Source organism: Mesoplodon mirus (genome assembly GCF_964341445.2).
Source record: "Mesoplodon mirus genome assembly, chromosome: 3".
NCBI classification, from domain to species: Eukaryota; Metazoa; Chordata; class Mammalia; order Artiodactyla; family Ziphiidae; genus Mesoplodon; species Mesoplodon mirus.
The window spans coordinates 193,904,532-193,926,313 of record NC_138978.1 but is presented as its reverse complement, the minus strand read 5'-3'; the positions used below and the strand labels follow the sequence as shown (position 1 = coordinate 193,926,313).

The following is a 21,782-nucleotide window of genomic DNA, read 5'->3' as shown; positions in this document are numbered from 1 at the left end:
GGCTTTGGGCTAGTTGTTTTATATATGTTGTTTCCTTCAATACACACTTAATGTTATTATTCCTATCTTACATATAAAGAAGCAGAAGTTCTCTCCTATTTGCCCCCCACTTTGAGAACCTCAGCAGTAATTTTTTTTTTTTATCTCTAACTAGTTGGCTGCAGGAAGCCAGCACCTCCCTGCCACCCCCCAAATCCTAACTACACGTTCACCTTCTCTACTTGGAGGTCAAATAGGCATTGCAAACTTGCCATGTTCCAATAGACTTTTGTGCTTTACTACATCTCAGTGAATGGCAACCCCATCCTTCCCCAAACCCTACTCAACCCACAGCCTCCTACATTTCGTCTGATAGCAACTTCACCCGAACAGTTGTTCAGGCAAAATGTTTTGGAGTCAGTAAGTCTTCACTTCCCTTTTTTCCTCACATTCTGCAGCATGTGCAAAATGCGCAGAAAGTTCCATCATTTCTACCTTCAAGATAGTTCAGCATACGATCACTTCTCAATGCTACCATCCTGGCCAAGCCATCTTCTCTCATCTGGATTACTGCAGTACCCTTCCTAATTAGTCCTGCTAATTCTGCCTTTTCTCCCTTTTGGTTTATTCTTAGTGAAGCAGCCAGTATTCCTTTAAAGTATAAGTCAGATCTTGGCACAGCTGTGCTCTGAATGCCAAAGTACCTGTCATGGCTATAAGAACCCCCATTTTCCCTGCATCTCCCTTCTTGTTACTCACCCCCCCACACCCACCCACCCATTTTGCTCCAGTCACGTTGGCATCTTCTCTGGTCCTGGGTCACACCAGACACCCTGCCAGCTCAGGGCCTTCATACTTGCTGTTCTCTCTGTCTGGAGTTCCATCAGGTAACTCTGGCACATTTCCTCAGATCTTTACTCAAAATCAAACTTTTAGTGAAGCCTTACCCAAACAACCTCTTTAAAATTGTATTCACCTCACAAGACTCTCTTGAATACTCTTTTTTCCTTTCTTTTTACATTTTTCTCCATTGCCTTTATCTCTTTCACATAAGGTATGTCTGTTACTTGTTTATTTTGTTTTCCATTTGTTCCAAGTAGATTGCAATAGATATTTCACAAGGGCACAGATTGTTGTCAGAATCCAAAGAGCCTGGCACAATATGGCACTAGTAGTTATTAAACAAGTGAGTATTGATTGAGTAATGGGTGAGCATGAGTAAATAAAGATCCTTTGTTTACTTCACCTCACCAGCCTCTTAGTCCAGCCGTGCTGACCTACTTGAAGCTATTTACCTATACTCTTCCCTTCACTGTCTCTGGGCCTTTGAACATTTGCTCCCAGTTCTTGGGCCCATGATTTCCACTCCTGTCCCTCCCCATTCACTCTTTTTCAACTTACCTCAGAACCTTTGGACCTTCAGGACCACAATTTATTGGATAAAACTTAATCTGACACTCTCACTTGATATCATGCCCTATAACCCAGTGCCACTTTGGGTTAGGAGTGGTTTCTGGGGATTCTCCGAGTGTCTCCCACATATTTCTGTCAGCACAGTTAACGTGTTGCCCTTGATTTCACTGTTTACTTCTCTCTTCTCTCTATACATTCACTGAGGTCAAGGGCCATGTTGTATTTGCCTTTGTAGCTTTCATACTTAGCATAGGACTTGGTGGGTCAGTGAATGTTGCTGAATTAATGGAATTATGCTCAGTGGTTTTACTGATGGTGTTGCACAGTCCAGATGATTGAAGACCACTGCCTAGAGATGTCAGTGAATATTACATTTATTACATTTTCTGTCTATGTGTTATTAAAAATGGATCACATTTCAAACCCTTCCAAAAACCCTCCAGCATTGTTTTTAAAACTTGGTGATTTATAAATAAAATGTACTTTAGAGAGACCTGGGAATCATAAAATGAGACATGATAGAATCCTTCTAAGAGTAAAAGGGCATTGGCAGGTGATAGCAAAGTGAGATAATATTATTGGAAAACATTAAGAGGAACAAAGTTTCCCATAATTAACTTCTATGACATATTAGTAAGAATATTCAACTGTAATTACAGAGGATATACATTTGAAAAATCAAATTACTGCAATGAAAAAATATAACAAAAAAACCTCAGGGCTCCATTTTGAATACAATGTTCTGTTTGGTTCCCATTGTCAATGTAATATTGGTTAACGAAAAACAGCAGTGGCCCTTATGAGCACAGGCTCTGTTTTAAAATAATCAGGATAATACGGCAAAGAGATTTATTTAATTAGAGCCTCTGACATAATAAAGCTGAAGGTATTTTGTGCCGCTCTGCTTTATTTTTAAGTCCCAGGAGTCAAAACTGATATGAAAGTGTTGCGGTGTGGACAAACTGAAGGGTATGAAAAGAATTTTACTTTTAATGTATGAAATTATGCAAATGACAAGCTCTCATGTACACCCAGTTCATAGTAAATGATTTAAAGGCATTAGCAAAGGAAACACATCCAGCATGTAATTTATGAATTTCATTGAGAGCTGAATCATCAGCATTGACTCATTGACTGCTGGTGCTTATGGTGGCTCTTCAATGTGTCAAAACTCACGCAGCCTTTCCCACTTTAAAAGTTGTTGAAGTGATTATTAATTTTCAACATCAAATGATAAAGACAAAAGTAAGAAGCATGTAAATATTAATTTTCAACATCAAATGATAAAGACAAAAGTAAGAAGCATGTAAATGTGCTTATATTTTACGGTACTTGGATTTACACTTAAAATCAATGCCTAATAGAGCAACAAGTGTGTTGAGATGACATTCCAATTTTAAAGGGTATTTCTTCTTTAGAATAACAACTATTCAAAGAAGAAATACAATTTTCACAGTATTTTTAAGTATCTGATGACCAATAAGATTGAATATCATAATGTAGACCTTTTCTTCTCTCATATACATTGGTTATAGTATAGATTAAAGCATCTCCAAGTATTGTAACATGTAAACTCAAAAATCCAAAAGAATTTCTTTGTTTACTAGAGTCTAGTGCTGGTGCTCTTAGTCAGTATACTTCCCCATATGGTGACACACACACACACACACACACACACACACACACACTATAACATGGTAAGTTCAATATTATACATGCAAGCTACTTTCATTCTGTGGCTACGTGCTGTCCTAAGACCCTAGAATCCTTCACAGTCAGCTTTCAGAAAGATGAAGAGAGCATGGAGAAGGCACATACAATTGTTAAAGTGATTGGCCGACAAATGAGTAGCATCACTCTTACTTGTATTTCGTACCCAGATCTCATTTGAGAATCGGTCACATGTCATACCTTGACACAAAGCCTGAGAAATGTGGCCTTTAGATGAAGAGTTCCTTTTTGCACCCAGCTCTGTACCGTGGAAGGGGAGAACGAATGTTGATAGACAGAAAGCCGCTTCTGCCTCAGCCCGTGTGTGTCGGATGGAAAGACTCTTAACTTCCATTCTCTCAGAGACTCAACAAGAACATCTTGTTCACACCCTGACAGTTGGTGTGAAAGATACCTGAGTTTTGAAAGGACTTGGCTATTGGAAAATGTTCCTAATATATTGTCAAGACTCTCCTATGCTTCAGTATCCTGGTCACATGCTAAATTTTGTCTGTCTTTAAAAACGTGGACCTAGAATCACAGGTAGTACTCATTGCTTAGTGTTTGTTATGGTTAGGCAAGTGTCATAATTTTCCTCCCTGGTTTAGGATCTTACACTTTCGTTAATACAATACTAGCTTGCCTTCTGTGTTTAGAGCTCTGGCAACCCGAGTTCACCTTGAGCTGTGACCCACAAGTCTTTCATATGAATTCTGCCCCATGTGGTGACCCTGTTACTTTCTCATGTTTACCAGGTGCTTGATTCTTCTGGTTAACATATTCACCGCCTGACCTCCACCTCTGTGGCCAAAGCGGTTCTGACATTTTCATCAGCTCTTTTCTTACCTTTAGGAGTGGTATTTATTCACCATAAATAAGCGTGCTGTGAAGAGTGGCTGAGGCTGCATATTATTAATTTTCCATATTTAACTTTGTTATTTCCATTGTTTGATATGGTTCTTCCAGTTTTCATAATGAAGCTTCAACATGATTTTATCTATAGGCCTACTTTAACTTAGAATAACTGAGTAATATAAATTTCATTTTTATCTTTGCTTTTGTTATTTTATTGTTATAATTTTAAAAAGTGAAATTTATTTTATTTTTATGACTTTATAAATGTTTCATGATTATTGCAGTATAAATACATAGGGCAAGGAAAAGGAAGTAGAAGTTACCTAAAATCTCAATACCTAGAAATAAGTATTTTTAGTGTTTTGACCACCAATCTTTTGTAAATTCTATCTATACACATATATGTGTAACACACTCACACTGATACAATTATGACAATATTATCTACATCATTTTTATCAGTGACTTTTTTCTCAGGGATGGTATTTTTGCTGTTGTTAAGGATATAAGGAGCCTACTTACTACTATTCTCTTTTTGTTGGTCGGGTAGGTTCCAGTTACTTTCCTGCTATAGATAACATTGCAATAAATATTTCTGTACAGGATTTCTTTCCTCCAAGTGCTTTTTTGTCAATGGGATTGAAGCCTCGTTTGGAATTATTCTGTCTGCTAGCTTCAGTTTCAACTCTTGTTTGTTTTGATGGTTCTCTAGGACTGTGCAGATCAGATCCCACATTCTTTTTTCCTGATAAATTTATTTTATGCAGGAGAGTTTGGGCACTAGCATTTTATTAGAATGTGTACATTTTCCTTCTATGCATTTATTCAGTTTAGTGCCTGGTAAATGGATGTAAAAGATGACTTTCCATTGGAGATCTCACTTTTTATCAAAATTTACATATTACAGTCTTGTAGAAACTTTTTTTTAAGGATCCTGAAACTTATTCCACATGGCACAGTCTTGTCCAAAAAAAATCTTTTTTTCAAAGTCTTATTTAAATTTAAGTATCTGATCTTTCAAGACCTATTAAAACAACATCAGATCAAAGAAAAGGTCATTAGTTTGATAACTAGCTTTTAGTAAATCTATGCTAATTACCAATCTCTTTTTGAAAATGTTCTCAAACATCTTATTTGCAATTTATTTTATGATTTTACAGAGATTGCTATCTCCTTAATTATTTCATAGTTTTTGTAGCACACAATTTCTATCTGCAAAAAAAATATATATTATCCCTCTTCACTCCTGCATACTGTATTTTAGCCTGATTTCTCAAATGTTACTGAGAACATATGTGAGATGTGTTTTGGAAATGACAGAGTTACTGAGTTCATCACTCACAATTTGCCTTTACTGGCACCATCCATTTGTTTGTATCAAATGCCTAGGCTACTATAGACGTGTACTTGGGAAGACATTAGGACCATAATGGTGGGTGAAATAGACATACTACTTCATCCTGTGGAACTTACAGTTTAGTGAGGCATCAACTATTCAAGGAATATATTTACAAACAAATACAAGGTTATAACCGAGATGAGTGGCAGGGGAGGTATGGTGAGTGACATGGCCTAAGAGATTCATTGGCTACAGTGATCAAGAGGAAGCCTTTAGGAAGGTTTCCCTGAGAGAGGGTTGAGCTGAGAGCTCTTGGATGAGGGAAGAACATGTGAAAAGGGCTGTGATAGGAAGGACCATGTCACAGTTGACGAAGTCTCAGAATGCCAGGTCAAGAGTTTTGGTCCTTATCTTCACAAAAGTGAAGTGTCAATACACAGTGGAGGAACTTCCCTGGTGGTCCAGTGGTTAAGAATCCACCTTCCAATGCAGGGGATGTGGGTTCAATCCCACATGCTGCAACTAAGACCTAAAGCAGCCAAAAACAAATACATAACTATATTTTTTAAAAAGGAAATGCTTTAAAAAAATACACAGTGGAGTGATGTGATGACATGAATTTAGAAAGAATCTCTGTAGTTGTAATATGGAGAAAAACTGTAGAAGGCAAAAGGAGGTGTAGGGTTCCAGTTATAGGCTTTTGCAAGAGTCCAATTGCAAAAAAATGATTAATTTAGGTTAAGGTGGCAGTGGTAGTGGAGATGAAGAGAGGTAGATACATTCTACAGATATTTGGTGGGAAGAATTGAAAAGGTTTGGTGACTCATGTATTAAGTATTTACAAATAGAGGAGAGGAAAGCATCTAAGACGATGCCTAAGGTTTTGGCTAACCAAACACAATGGAATTTGGTTCCATTACTCAGATGTGAAAACCTGAGAGGCCCTGTTTTGGTGAGAAAGGTCATGGGTTTGGTTTGGAGCAACTGTAGATGTTAATCACCCAGGTAGATGTTACATTCTAGAATCACAAAGAGTACTTTAGTTTAATGAGCTCGGTAATTTCTTTTAATAGTTTTTTAAAGTTTGCAATTCTCTTTAAAACAAGAATTTTAAAGAGTTAATTGCTTTTTATTTTTGTTTAACATATTATGAAAAAGAAAATGATTCAAAGATTTAAAAATACACAGTCTTTTATGGGATTCCTCGAATACTTCATAACTCTAGTGAGTAGGCTTTGTTCTGCTTTGTATGTTTTTTATTTGCATATTTTGGGCAGCGTAATACAGCTATTTTCATCTTTTCCTAAGTAGAGTGTATTGCTGTGAATGACTAGTGTTTGAATCAACTGTACACCAAATGATGTAGATAAGGATGAGGTATAAACAGTGAGAAATTGTAACTAGTAGGACATTAGAATGTATGGTGTTCTTTGCAGACTATAAACAATTTTTTTTTTTTTTTTTTTTTTTTTTTTTGCGGTACACAGGCCTCTCACTGTTGTGGCCTCTCCCGTTGTGGAGCACAGGCTCCGGACGCGCAGGCTCAGCGGCCATGGCTCACGGGCCCAGCCGCTCCGCGGCATGTGGGATCTTCCCGGACCAGGGCACGAACTCGTGTCCCCTGCGTCGGCAGGCGGACTCTCAACAACTGCGCCACCAGGGAAGCCCCATAAACAATTTTTAACGTCAGAGATAATAGGATTTTTAAGAGACATTTAAGGACAATTACTCCTTGTCCTGCATAATGTTTTATGCTAACCTCAGTCACAGGTTTTTGGGTGATATATTAAATATTTTATAAAAATTCAAATCTGAATATAAATGTGCTCTGCAATCTGAGTCACTGACTTTCTTCTGATATTTCGACTGTTGAATGTGTGTTGCCGATATATTGTGTTAAAAATAACAAAGTCCTAGAGTTTATGGGAGACCCTTAAGTGGCTTTTCAATGGAGAGTTGATTAGCAGGTGGTTTGAGTTTTTCTACCCTGCCATCCTCACTCCTTAAATAAGGGCCCATTGTCTTTCCTTACATAATTAACATGAGACCAAAAACAAAATTAAAAAGTTTTTTTTTTTTTTTCCTGGAACAGAGACAAGTATTACCAAAAAGAAAATTGAAGCAATATAAGATTTTTTTTCTAATTTTAATTGTGGTATTTTATTGTTTTTTTATGCTAACAACATTTAAATATTTCCAACTTTAGTCAAAATGTGAAAATGAATGCTTTTTTATTAAAAAAAAACTAATGTCTTATCATTCTTTTCATAGGTCTCATATCTTTTGGGTGAACAGAAGTCTACCTTTATGGGGCTTACAGGTTATGTACAATTTTGTTTTATTCCTATATTTCTGGATTTATTTATATTTTACTGAGCAATACTACTGGGGAGAAAAGTTTTGACATTAAAATGAGTTTTGGTTTATTGTTTAATTAATATTGATGCACATCTTAAAATTTTTATTCCTTTCTTCGTGTTTACGTGAGCTCTCCCTTCTACCTTTTGAGAATTTCCTCATGATCAGGTTTAGACCCAACCTTGTTTGAAGTCACAACAAGTTCACCAAACTACTTTAGGCATTCTTAAAGTCTTAGGTTATATCATCTTTGAAAAATTAATCAAAAGCCCATAACCATATTTGCATTTTTTACCTTATGTGCTCAATGTTGGGAACATGGTAGAATCTCAATAAATAATTGTTAGATGAATAAACAAATGAACAAACAGTTCGTGTTACCAATAGGAAGAGTTTGGTCCCTAAGCAGATAATTTTGTAAATAAAACAAAAAGTGTGCCCTGGCATAAAAGGAGTCCTGAAGAAGGAGTAAGGGAACGTGTGGAGCACAGTGTGTCTGAACTACATTTGTTGCAGTGTTCCCTGGAGTCCTCTGGATCTCTCTTTTTTCCTTTTTTTGTTGGATTTCATGCCAGGCAAACTTTTTACAACTTCCCATCTCCTCTACTCGTGTCTCTTTACTGCAGATACTTTTTAGTTTCTATTGTTTTTCAAAAGCAAAAATCATTCAAAGAGGAGAGTCTCTAAGATTAAAAACAATTGAGTCTGGAAGAAATGGAAGGACTCTTAAGTCTCACTGTGTATAAACAACCTTTAAAATACTTTAAAATCAAATGTTTGAGTTGTCTTTTAAAGTCAGGATGATTGTGAGGTCTGTACATTTTATATGTGACAATGAATTATTTCAATTATGTATGCATTGTGATTATAACTATGAATCCCATTTTTACTATGTCTGCATATTTTGTATTTTACTGAAGTCAAGTTGTGTTTTGTTTTTTTTTACTGACTTTCATTTCAGTGCTGTACACACTTGTAAAGTAAGTTAATATTTTTATGAATAGTTATATATGGCCTTGACATATATTTTGATCTGTTCAAATTGCTTTTATCTGATAGTGATATTCTAAAATAATAAAAACACTCATTTTCACATAGGATTTTGGGCAATTCATGCTAAAAGTGGTCTTGAGATCATCTAACAATGTGTAGTTCTAGAAAAAGTAAGAGATTATGATTTAGAGAATTTGTGGAGAAAATTTAAAAAGTGAAAAATTTCTATTTTAATGTCTGTGTACTGTATGTACTTCTGGACTTATTTTACTTAGATAGTCATGCATTCATATGTTTTTAAATTGTCCTTATATTTTAATATTCACCTAAATCAAAGTTTTCATTCCAACAGGAGTCAGAATCTAAAACTATATGGTATCTGCCTTTCTCATGCAGATTGACTTTACCCTCACAAATCTATGAACAAATATATTTGTTATCTCAGTTATTTCATGTTGATGCTTGCTTATTTTGATTATATTCCTGTCTCCTGAAGTGCTTAGGGTCTTTAACACAAAATAATTTGGATGTCTTTACTGGTTACTTTTTCTGTTGCAATCATAGCTCTTTGGTAGCTGAGCAGAGGAAACTGTATACAGAGTAGAGAATAGAGAGAAAAGTGGAAGCTTGTCTAGGGGGCTTCAGGATGCCCATGTCCAGTGGCAGAAGGGGAATTGGCTGTGAAGTCCATTCAAATAAAATCTGAAAGTATCTTGAACTGCTGACATGGACTATTTTGTTTAGTGTTTGAGGATGTTTCATTTTGTTTGAGGTGGGTGATAGGATGGAAAGTATCCTTCAACTCCAAACTTGTATTCTTTTATTTTCTGAAGGGAACTGCCATTTTTGGTGGGTGTACTGAGATGGTGGTGGTGTGGCTGGGGGAGAGCATTATGTGTGATGGGACAGTTGTGTGTGATTGTGTGTATTAAGAGTATACACACAAACAAAACCTATTCTTTACATATGGTGAAGATTCCAGCCATCTGACTGTTTTAATCCCACATTTACATTTGTGGTAATAAACTTGAAAAAGATTTATTGAGGAGTATTAGAAATTATAAAAACTAAGCTGTAATGCCTGGGACAGCCTGCTGCCTACCACCTGTATATAGAAATTAAAGTGCTACATAGCACCTCTTATATCATATATATATATATATATATATATATATATATGTATATGTATATATGCATATACACACATATATGCACATATATATATATATATATATAAAGTTAAAAGTATTGTAATCAGAATATATATTTTGATTTTGTTGTATTTTCTCATTAAGCTATAATTTATATTTTAGGTTTCAGTGGCATTGATAAGTCTCTTTGAAACAATACTACTTGGTTATCTCAGTTATAAGGTAAGTTATTTTAATTAGAAGTTTTCTGCTGGTAGAACACGTTACTAGCATTGACCCAGTATTTCTCTATTTATAATTCATAATCTGGGGATAAAGCAAGCTCTTCTTAAACCCCTTTAACTATTTTGAACCTCTCCAGTATGTGATAAAAAGCTGTGGTAACATAGTAATATTTTCCTTGGTGGCTTAAACCTACTTCACTAATTCTCATGGGCAAATTTACCCATTACATGCATGCTCATATGAGACAAGCAGATGGAATGGTTTGGCTTTTTATTGTTCTCCATCTCTTCTCCTGATCTGTACAGGAAACACTGAGGGAGAAAAGCACGTCTGTTAGGAATTATTTTAATGAATTCCCTTCATTTTTGGCATAGGTTTGCTTGGCTAACCCAATTTAACAAATGTTTATTAAGTTCTTATTTGATGAAGAGCACCACACTGTGCATTATTTTTTTCTCAATGAATTTACAATCTAGAAAGAGGGATGGGCAGGAGAAAATTATATAGACAATAATAATACAAGGCTGAATAATAGGTACTTCCTATGAGGTGCAAATAAAGTCCTGTGGGGCTTCATAGAGAGAGGTCGTATGGGGTGAAAAGACTGACTTAAGCAGAATCCTTGAATCAGTAACTTCACTAAAGAAAGATGAAAAGGCAGAACAACAGGGATTTATAGAATCAGCAAAGGCTTAAAAGAAGGAATGTGCATATAAAATTGGAAGAATTAATAAGTATTTAGGTTTGGGCAGAGTATGGCATATGTGGGAAAATATTGATGGAAAAAGATGGGATAATATAGTGAGGGCCTTGTACAGCAACTTAGGGTGGGAAGTTGATGCAGGATGTTGAACACGAGAGTTCTATAATTGTAACTAAGTTTTAGGGGTATTAGTTCAGAATATCTGTGCAGCACAGGTCAAAGAGACATGGCACTGAAAACCACATGCTCAGTTAAGGTGCATTTGCAGTATGAAAGGAGAACTTCGAGTGAAGCTTTGGCTGGGTGAAAGGAATACATTCAATGCAAGATAAGTCATGAAGGTAGAAACTAAAGAAATCATCAACTGAATAGTTGAAATAGATGAGGAGAAGAAAATGTCAAAAATCATTTTAAGGTTTCCTAAATCCAAATGACTGGGAACAAGGCAGTAAAGCCAAGAAAAGTTACATCAAGAAAAAAATCAGACTGGGGTCGAGATAGGTGGAATAATGGAAATGGTTTTGGAAATGATGAATCTGAGGTATTTTTGGACAAATAGCTGTGACATTCAGGCAATTGAAAAGGAGGATCTGGGACTTGCAGGAGAGATTTATTAAGAATTGGCAGTCATTTCCATAGAGATGATGAAGGAAGCATGCAAGTCCATTAAGGATGGGATAGTAGCCAATGAAGAAGAGAAGACCTACGTTAATGAAGATACTTATAGTGTGGCCGTAGGAAGAACCGAGCAATGAGGGCAGACAGAGGAATAGGTGAGAAGCGTGGAAAGTCATCAGAATGGTTGTCATAGTCATCAAGGATTTCCAGTTCGCAGTTTCTGCATGTACGATGTCAACAAGTGCACTCAAGGTTCTGTTTTAGGGGGATTCTTATTTACCATATAAATTTCTTTCTCACTTCATAATGTAAGGTTTTGAAGATAACATTCCTAGACTACTTTTTAATCCAAAATTTAGGGCAAGAAGTCTTTACAAACTCTTTCACCTTTTCCGCTGTCTTCCTTTTTAAAATTCTCATTAACTCCGCCTAAAGAACATAAGGCTAATGTCTAATAAGGTGAGATTGATGAATTAGAAAGTGTAGAAAGAAAAGAGTGAGTGCCTTGCAAAAAAAATACAGATGGATTGATTTAATATTTATGAGAAAAATAGGATGTTAGAAATGTCTAGGGAAGAAAAGTGTTAAATGACAGCATGGGAACCTTGGAAAGTTTAGTAAGAAGCTAGAGAAAGGCCTTTGGGTTTACAATTTGCGAGATCATTTGTTATTCACCCTTAAGAGCTCAATTTCAATGGAGTACAGTTGAGAGTAAAATTGTCAAATGAAGAATGTTGATTGACTGGTACAGGAGCTCCCTAGAGGCAATATAAAGAGGTGGAATATTGCCTCACAATGATAAAAATATGCATCTTTTAAAGAGAGCAAGTAGAGGGGACAGGAAAAAATGATGGATGAAGCAAGGTTTATAAAAAGTAAGAATAAGCTAGAACAGGAAGTTGAGGACTACTAATTAGCTTTGGATACATTCTGTTCTTTTCTGAGAGCACAGGAGATGGAAAATGGTGCCTGAAAGAATATTTTGAAGTTAGAGGAGGAAGCTGAGAGATCTTGCACATAGCTGGTCACTTAATCCTAAATTACTTAGAAAATACTAGCTTAGAGATGGACACCATAGAATAAGATGTTGAGGAGGGATCTTTTAATGGCTTATTATTATATCTTCTTGTCAGAATAGGTGCTCTATAAATATGAATTGATTGACAAATCTGGATTTTGGATACCTAGAAGGATAAAATAAAAAGTCAAGTAAATTAACATCCAAGATGTTATCTTCTAAGGTCTTTAGTATTCAAGTATGTGATAAATGTTGAATATGATATGCAAAAAGTGACATGCTAAAAAATTAAACATGTGGGTGTTTTTATGTAATTTAATGAAATCTCTTCCACTAGTACAAGAGTATGTACAAATGCATAAACTGGCCAAAATATTAATCTGCATTGGTGAATGTATGTGCTCCAAATTCTAACTAAAAAGTAATATGAAATTAACTTTGGTGCTTTGCTAATAGTAGTCATTTAAAATGCACGAAGAGATTCAAGAAGGAATTATAATTTTTCATTGTAATTATGTGGTGCTGACATTTGTAGTCAGTTAATTCCTGCCATTTATAAAATGAGAGCAAAGACCTAGCAGGTCGAGCTAGATGACATATAACATTTTCATTCTGACCTTCATAAACATTAATGTCTAGATGGAGGAGAGGTTCATGGTGAAAGAGTCCTGTGTGTTACAACATAAGCTAAAAAGGAGTTATGTGACATTAGAAGGACAGGTTGCTGTTAATTACCTTCTTTTCTTTTCACATATTCAGTCAAATTCATGAACTCTCCTGACCCTTTCAATAAACTGTTGGATACATTTTTTGGCATGAAAAAATTAAATAATTGATAACTATTTATGGCATATATATAAGGCAAATCCATACAGCAGAACTTCAAATGAGGTCCTTCTCTCAAATTTGACTTTTAAGAAAAATTATAGACAGGTATGCAGAAATGGATATTGTATTAGTAATGAAATCCATTTCTAATATTGCTCTTTGATATTTCTAGTTCTGAAATATCAATAGCAAATCAACATAAAATTTTCTCATATTTGTTTACATCTGCATATATATATACAGATAATGTATATATTTACATATACAACATATATGTATATATGTGATATTTAAAAATAAATTTAATACTTTATTTGTAAGTACTTTATAGTTCTTAAAATTAGACTTTCTAAAGTAAGCATGACTTAATCCTTAACAATTAAGAAAGTTTAAACTATCATGGAGACTATAGTTTTTTTTTAAATCAAAAAACTAATGAGTAAAAGCAAAATGAGCAAAAACTCTTAAAAGTGTATTTTGAGGTTAGCAGATAATAACTTACAAATCCCTGACATCCACTTATTTTGTCCTCTGTCATACAGAATTGCAGGTCTGAAGTTAAATCATCATTCAGTTCATGTTTATTTATCGCTATTTGTCAAAAGAGTCGCAGGGATTGCCCAACAGGGAAGTTCTTATTCTTCTGTCAGATAGATACCCTCTATGTCTTTAGCAGCTGCTTTCAAAATAGAACTCTATTTATACACACACATTCATTAACTCAAAAGGAAACAAAAACATGCCCTGGCATAATTTCCAAATCTCTGAAAACAAAAGTTCAGCACACCTAGAAGGCTTTGGTTAAATCTACAATTCTTTTTTCTATACAGTAATCACTTTATAAAAAGCAACCGTTTTGAAATGTTAACATGATGATGGGCTTATTTCTGGAAAGAACAAAGGTTTCAGACTAGGACGCCCAGATCCTGGTGATTCTGCTTACCGTGCCATGGAAATGGTAAATCTAAATGTTGTTGAGTTTACATTCAGAAATACAAAAGACTGCCATAGGGTTACTCCATAATTTAAACTCACTGAAGGAAAGTAAGTTATTAGTCTTTTTGGTTAAATATTTTAAATATAGGTATTCTTAATATTATAGAAGAAAATGCTTTTTAAAAGTCCCATGTTCCAACCTTGGCTAACAACAACTAAATTACCATAAGTCTTATAATTTTTAAAGTGCTTTTTAGAGTTACCTAGATAATAGTTCCAAACTTGCACTTTCTTTTATGATAAAAATAAAAGCCTGGTACATCTTAGAAAATCACCTATTGTCCTGCATTTTTATTGGTTAAGGAAGGTTACATCCATACCAAATGTTGTAGAATTGTTAGATTAGGTTTTATTTATATTTTACTGAATTCTGTCAACAAGAAGAGGAACACAGAGAGCTCTACACGCTTAGAACAGAGAAACCTACTTTTTAGGAACTTTTTTTTTCTTTAGGTTACCTTTTGGAAGAAGACTAATGCCTTTCATCTTGTTCAGGAAAATAAGATTAAGTGAAACAGGTATTTAACTTAATTTTGAAAGGCATGTGCCTGCCTTTTGGATCTTATTTCATGCTTCTCTATGTAGCGGCATTCTCCGGATTTAGGCTTTCTTTTTTCATCATAATTACTTTTATCATGTGGATTTATATGATGCAGGCCCATGGGGACTCTCTAATAGTCAATGCAACTTTTGGATAATTTTTCTATCTATTTTTCATCAGCTCATCTTAGGGGAGATAATTTATGAATGTTCAGAAGCCAACGTGAGATCTTAGAATTAAATCTAATGAATATAATCGAAAAGTTATTCACTTATTTTTAGCCATGAGTACATTGCCTCCCTGTATAATTTTAGATTGTGAAAATTAGTCCTCAGGGGGAAATTCCTTACTTGCTACAACACACACATACACAAACATGCACACACGTTAGCTATGAATCAACAGGAGCGTGTTTGACATAATGCAGTTCTAGTTTTTATTGAGGAGCTTCAGACTGTCAAGGACTGTGCTAGGAACAGAGCAAAGAACCCCGAGCTAAACAGATGCTCTCACCTGGACCTCCTGACATTAAAATCAAGTGTTGATTAAATATATAAAGGCAAACTGAAAAAAAAAGTAATGAGAAGGATGTTGATGAAGATCGAAAAACCTAGTGTGGGAATCTGATCTTGTCTGGTGTGTGTGCAATGAGGGGGCAAGGAAAGCCTCAAAACACTCAAAAGATTTTGAGTTAAGAGCTGAAAGATGTGTGTGAATTAACTAGACAAAGGGAAATTGGAACGGAAGGTGGAGATTCTCCAAGTCTCTTCAAAAGCACGTGCCAAGGCCCTGGCATATATAAGGAGCGGAAGGTCTTTGGAAAGAATGATCTTTAAAATTCAGGTGGAGAGGACAAGGAGAGCTAAACGATATGTTGCCTTGTAGGTTGTAATAGAATCTGTGTTTCGCTGTGCAAGTGTCTGAATTGTTGAAGGGTTTCAAAGTGAGTGGGGGTGGTGTGGGGTGAGGGGTAGGGATTGGCACATGAGATGTGCCTTAGAAACCTATTCCTGGTAACATTGTGGGAGATGAATGGGAATGGGGCAAGAAGGAAAGGGGAGGAGACCCATTAGGAGGCTGGAGTGGGATTAGCGTTAGAATGAGAACCAGAGGACTCAAGATCCATATATGAATCAGGAAGTCTTATTGATGAATTATTCTTGTTTAGCATGTGAAAGGAAAGTGTAAAGAGTTTCTCCAGAATTGTTGGTTTCTGTTACTAGAGAACCAGTCAGGGCAAACATCATACATTTTACTTTTAGGTGGTCTATTTTATTGGCGTAGAGTTGCTTGTTAGTTTCTTATGATCCTTTGTATTTCTGTGGTGTCTGTTGTAACTTCTCTTTTTTCATTTCTAATTTTATTGATTTGAATCCTCTCCCTTTTTTTCTTGATGAGTCTGGCTAAAGGTTTATCAATTGCATTTATCTTCTTGAAGAACCAGCTTTTAGTTTCACTGATTTTTGCTATTGTTTTCTTCGTCTCTATTTCATTTATTTCGATCTTTATGATTTCTTTCCTTCTACTATCTTTGGGTTTTGTTTGTTCTTCTTTCTCTAGTTGCTTTAGGTATAAGGATAGGTTGTTTATATGAGATTTTTCTTGTTTCTTGATGTAGGATTGTATTGCTATAAACTTCTCTCTTAGAAATGTTTTTTCTGCATCCCATAGGTTTTGGATTGTCGTGTTTTCATTGTCGTTTAAATTTTACTTTTAGACATATTACCCACAGGGTGCCTTTGAGGCATCTGTGTGAAGCAGTGGTGAAGCAGTGGATTAGGCAGTGAGATCTGAAAGATTCTCAGATAGAATTATTATTATTATTATTATTTTTAATTTTTATTTTTTGTGTAGTACGCGGGCCTCTCACCGTCGTGGCCTTTCCCGTTGTGGAGCACAGGCTCTGGACGCTCAGGCTCAGCGGCCATGGCTCACGGGCCCAGCTGCTCTGCGGCATGTGGGATCTTCCCGTACCGGGGCACGAACCCGTGTCCCCTGCATCGGCAGGAGGACTCTCAACCACTGCGCCACCAGGGAAGCCCCATGCTCTGCTGTTTTTTGATGATTTTTTTTTTTTTTTTTTTTTTTTTTTTTTTTTCCGTACGCGGGCCTCTCACTGTTGTGGCCTCTCCCGTTGCGGAGCACAGGCTCCGGACGCGCAGGCCCAGCGGCCATGGCTCACGGGCCCAGCCGCTCCGCGGCATATGGAATCCTCCCAGACCGGGGCACGAACCCGTATCCCCTGCATCGGCAGGCGGACTCTCAACCACTGCGCCACCAGGGAGGCCCTGATGATGTTTTAAGCATTCGCCAAATGCAGCCTCCATGTCTGAGCCCAGCTGTCTGAGTCGATCACCCGAGCTCTCCTCACTGAGCTGGACGTGGTGAGGGAAGTATCACAGCACCCTTGTATCTCTACACAGAGGAGGTCTCAATGCTTCTGCTTCTTCCACCTGCTCCCTCCGCCACTCTGTATACAGCTTGCAGACGGGTGATGAACCAATGATAACAAAACCTCTTTAGCACACAGACGATTGCTGATCTAGAACTTGCCTTGTGAAGTGGAGGTGTTTTTCATCACTGTAATGTTTTAAGGCTTTGGGACCTCAAGAAAAATAAAGAATCCCAATATTATATCCAGTGTCACAAAATAATTAGACATTACAGGGAGTCAGATTTCAAATTGCCTGACTAATGGGTAGTTCTTGTTTTCATAGACGAATAAACTGCTTTAGGAAGTTCTGAGTTCTTTTTTGCTAGACACCGTTCAAGAAAGTTTCAGGAATGACCTGTTAGTCAGTGTGGTTGCCCAGAGCTGCACAATTAGAAGGGCCCGTGCTTGTTTTAATGCTTTGATGTCACCTTCTTGAAATTATTCATAATTTGTTAATAAGAGGCCCTGCATTTTCATTTTGTCCTTAGCCCCACAAATTAGGTAGCCAGGCCTGATTAATATCATTGCACTATGTGGGTTGGAAGATTAGAATCCAGAAGATTGAGAAAATCCTCCCTTTAAATTTTATTAATCTAAAAACAATGTTAATTCCAAGGAACATCGTTATATGTTTCTGTTTGTGAACTATTTGATATGCTTTAAAGTTTGTGAATGTAATTATTATAGTAAAAATATTAAGATTGAGTCACTTTTTCATTGATTCTGTAAGGTTTTTTAATGTGTTTTAATTTTACTAGTAACTTTTCTTCCATGAAATATGATATAATTAAAATGTATTATGTGCAATATTCAAGGATTACTACAAACATTTGTTTTACTTCTTACACTGACTACAAAATTGAGAGGGCACAATTACATTCAGCAAAATAATCTCTAAAAGTCATTGCTACATTTCTAAATAATGATTTGGTATTCTGTTAATGTAAGCATCCTTATTGCTAGAGAAATTCTGATGCTGTCTTTTTCCTCCTTTAATGGGATTCAGTTATAATTGACTTTCATTTTTACTCATTTTTTCTTGGAAGGGAAACATCTGGGAACAGATTTTACGAATACCCTTCATCTTGGAAATAATTAATGCGGTTCCCTTCATTATCTCAGTAAGTCCTAAAAGAATCTTTAAAAGAAATAAGTTTTTTTTTATTAGACATAAAGTCTTTAAATCTAAATAGTAATAGATAACATATTAGCTCAGATGAATGAATTTAGACTTTGTTATTGTTTTAAATCATGGTATTAAAAAATAAATAGTAAAATCACTTGGATAACTGGGTTGTGAAATTAAGTGAAAATTAATGAGATTTAGTACAACAGCAAATTGAAATGCTTTTAGAAATATATGCTCTAGAGGTGCCATTTTAACAAGTGTCAATATTGTCTAAACAAACCAGGAATTAATCACTCCATTTCTGTGTATATTGTGGAATTAAAAAAATAGAAAACAAGTAAAACCAAGTATTTATAAGAGTTTCTCATGCTAAGAATATGTTTATCTCGAGCTTAACCACAGGATTTCCTAAGTCCAGTTCTCTATTTACTAAGAAAGTTGCCGTCAGCCAGACAACCAGTAATTTGCTTCTTTATCAAAGTCTGTGGAGGACCAATTCCACAGTGATCCTGTTTAACTACAAAATATGTAACTAGCACTTTCCCATTGCAAAATTAGGTCTTAATCTCTGTTTGATAAAGTTACAGTAATATCTGTTGGTAATATGCTTTCTAAACCTTATTTGTTTGAATTTTATTTGGAAAATTATGAAAAGAAGTCAATATGATCTGAAGCTGTTGCTAAGTTCTGACAATTATTTTAATTTGAGTGATTTATCTAGAGGAGCAACTGGCCCCAGATTGAATGACTGGCTAATTAAATATAATTCCAATGGAGTACAGTTCCCCAATGTCACTAAGAATGTTTGAATCTTCAGAGACTAAGTGGTAATGCTATGAAAAACTAAAGCTCTGTCTCCTTACATCTACTTTTTACTTTCAGTTGCAGGAAAGAAAGAGGTGATGTCTATTATAAACTGTCACACTAAAAGATTTAGTGATCGAATTAGCACAGTTATAGCTGACATCCAGTGAGGGCTGATTATTTTCATTCTGCTTCTACAATAATTTTCCAAAGAATTTTTCCTTAAGTAAGACTTAGAGAATGAATGAAAAGATCCTGTCTGCTCCTTGTATGTCAATAGTCATATGAGTTTAAAGTATTTGTCACATGTTTTAGATCATTCTATTGTTTTTAATAACTTATTTCTGTTTCACATTTCTTCTCAGTCATATCGATTTCTTGCTTTGAGATAAAAGTTTAGTTTTGATTTGTTTTCCAGATATTCTGGCCTTCCTTAAGAAATCTATTTGTTCCAGTCTTTCTAAACTGTTGGCTTGCCAAACATGCCTTGGAAAATATGATTGTAAGTATAAAAGACAAGTGTAAAGACAAACATATTTTTCAACACTCCATTATTTCTTACCTCATTAAAGTGATGTGTTGTATAAATGTCTAAGCTAATAGATCCCAAGTCTGCTTATATCCTAATGAGAATGAAAAGTCATAAAATGCCCATATTGACAAGTCCCTTCCTTCATAAGGCCCTATGAACTGGTAAACAAAAATAGTTCAGATATTCTAAATATCACCAAACCAAAGCTAACTGCTGTTCGGACTGGTCCAACTAGTTAACCAATTTCCTGAAGACAAACAGCCTTGCCTTCTAAGGCAATCTCTTGATGTGTAACGGGACCCCTGGTTTTAAGGCTTCAGGAGGTAACATTGTCAAACTCTTCTTAACTGTAGGTAGTCTCACAGTCCATAAAAAGCTATGGGCTTTTTTTTTTTTTTTTAAGATGTTGGGGGTAGGAGTTTATTAATGAATTAATTTATTTTTGGCTGTGTTGGGTCTTCGTTTCTGTGCGAGGGCTTCCTCTAGTTGTGGCGAGCAGGGGTCACTCTTCATCGCAGTGCACGGGCCTCTCACTGTCGCGGCCTCTCTTGTTGCGGAGCACAGGCTCCAGACGCGCAGGCTCAGTAGTTGTGGCTCACGGGCCTAGTTGCTCGGTAGCATGTGGGATCCTCCCAGACCAGGGATCGAACCCGTGTTCCCTGCGTTAGCAGACAGATTCGCAACCACTGTGCCACCAGGGAAGCCCCATCTATGGGCTTTTGTAAGACACTATATAGGAACCAGAAGGCCCTCATGTAAAGTCACCTTTTTAGACTGGGTTGGGTTGGGAGTAGGATATTAGGAGGGAGAAAGTGAAGCAGGAAAGGAGAGATGCAGAACTCAGAGATGTGTCACAGTTACATTTTGCCCAAGGCTGACCCTGTTCGGAAGGACTGATTTATAACTATGACCAAAATCTCTTTGCTATAAAAGGCTTGGACACTTATGAGTGAGCTTGCTGCTTGGTCATTTATTCTACAGGTGTTAATAGGAGTCCACTCTATGTTAAGTGCTCTGATAAGATAAGCAAATGATTCAACTTCTTTGCTAATGTCTTCATCTTCAAAAGAGAATAAAAGTACTTACATACAGGCTTGCTGTGAGAATTAAATGAAATTATATATACATGCATATATATGTATGTGTAAAATCTTGTATCTGGCATAAACATAGTAAGGGCTCAATATTTTTAATTTTATCACACAGAAATTAAATGTGTTGGGGGGCAAAGTTGCTTTTCTCTTAAAGAGCTTTTTTTTTTTTTTTATAAAAACATCTTTATTGGAGTATAATTGCTTTACAATGTAAATAGCTTTTTAACAGAAATTATGACACAGTTTGTGGCCAAAAGGAATATCTGGATAACATTTGAATATTCACAACCAGATGAATATTTCTAAACATCTGTGTTAAGTAACCACTGAAACCTCATGAAAGTTCATGGCTAAGAAGGGGAGAGTGTAGCCTGTGGATGTTTTGTGGAAACATCAGTCTGTCTTAACTGTCCAAAAAAATACTATTTCGCTAAATATAGATTGCCTAAATTCCTAATGAAAAAAAAAATACTCCAGGAAAACATAAACGTCTTTGCTAACTAGCGTTTATTAGCTGTTGGAAAAAGTAACCTAACCAAGAGAGGAATCATTAGTCAATCGTTGAAAGTAGAAGTAATGCTTTGCATTGTTAATTTAGGATTCATTTTCCATCATAGCTTTATATTTTACTTCTCCTCTCCCTGGTTGCTAATTTTTAATTTATTTTTCTGTTCATTAACACCTCTGTTAGAAGAAAGTAAGAGATACGAGGTGAAATTCTAGTCAACTTTGTTTTTGTTACAGTTTTGGTTAAATGTGTGGTAGAGGAAGATAAACAATGGCTCATTGAGACTTTTCTTGTGTTGATGAAGTTATTTATCTCACGCAGTCTTGATATGCAGACTGTTAAAATGTTACTATAAAAAATTATACAACAGGAAACCATAAAATAAAACATTATGCAAAACTAAAAACCTTCCACACAGACTAAGTACTAGTAATAATTTATATTCTTCTAATATTTTCTATGAAAATACACACACACACAAAATCATATGTTTAATTTTATAATTTGAATTTTTTGTCATATAATAGTATGTGGTGGACAGGTTCCTGTCATTA

The 21,782-nt window shown here is 35.7% G+C and overlaps 1 protein-coding gene across 8 annotated transcripts in view; it reads left to right on the top strand.

Moving 5' to 3' along the window:
• KCNT2 (potassium sodium-activated channel subfamily T member 2) overlaps positions 1-21,782 on the top strand; it is a 354,895-nt gene that overhangs the window by 120,042 nt on the left and 213,071 nt on the right. For 7 of the 8 annotated variants that reach the window (XM_082615038.1, XM_082615036.1, XM_082615040.1 and 4 more), the window contains 4 exons: positions 7,568-7,616; positions 9,961-10,020; positions 18,208-18,282; positions 19,513-19,596. In XM_082615038.1, the coding sequence (XP_082471164.1) occupies positions 7,568-7,616; positions 9,961-10,020; positions 18,208-18,282; positions 19,513-19,596 (268 nt within the window). Of the gene's footprint in view, positions 1-7,567; positions 7,617-9,960; positions 10,021-14,087; positions 14,149-18,207; positions 18,283-19,512; positions 19,597-21,782 lie in introns of those variants that run through there. The other variant, XM_082615042.1, reaches the window with a different exon arrangement.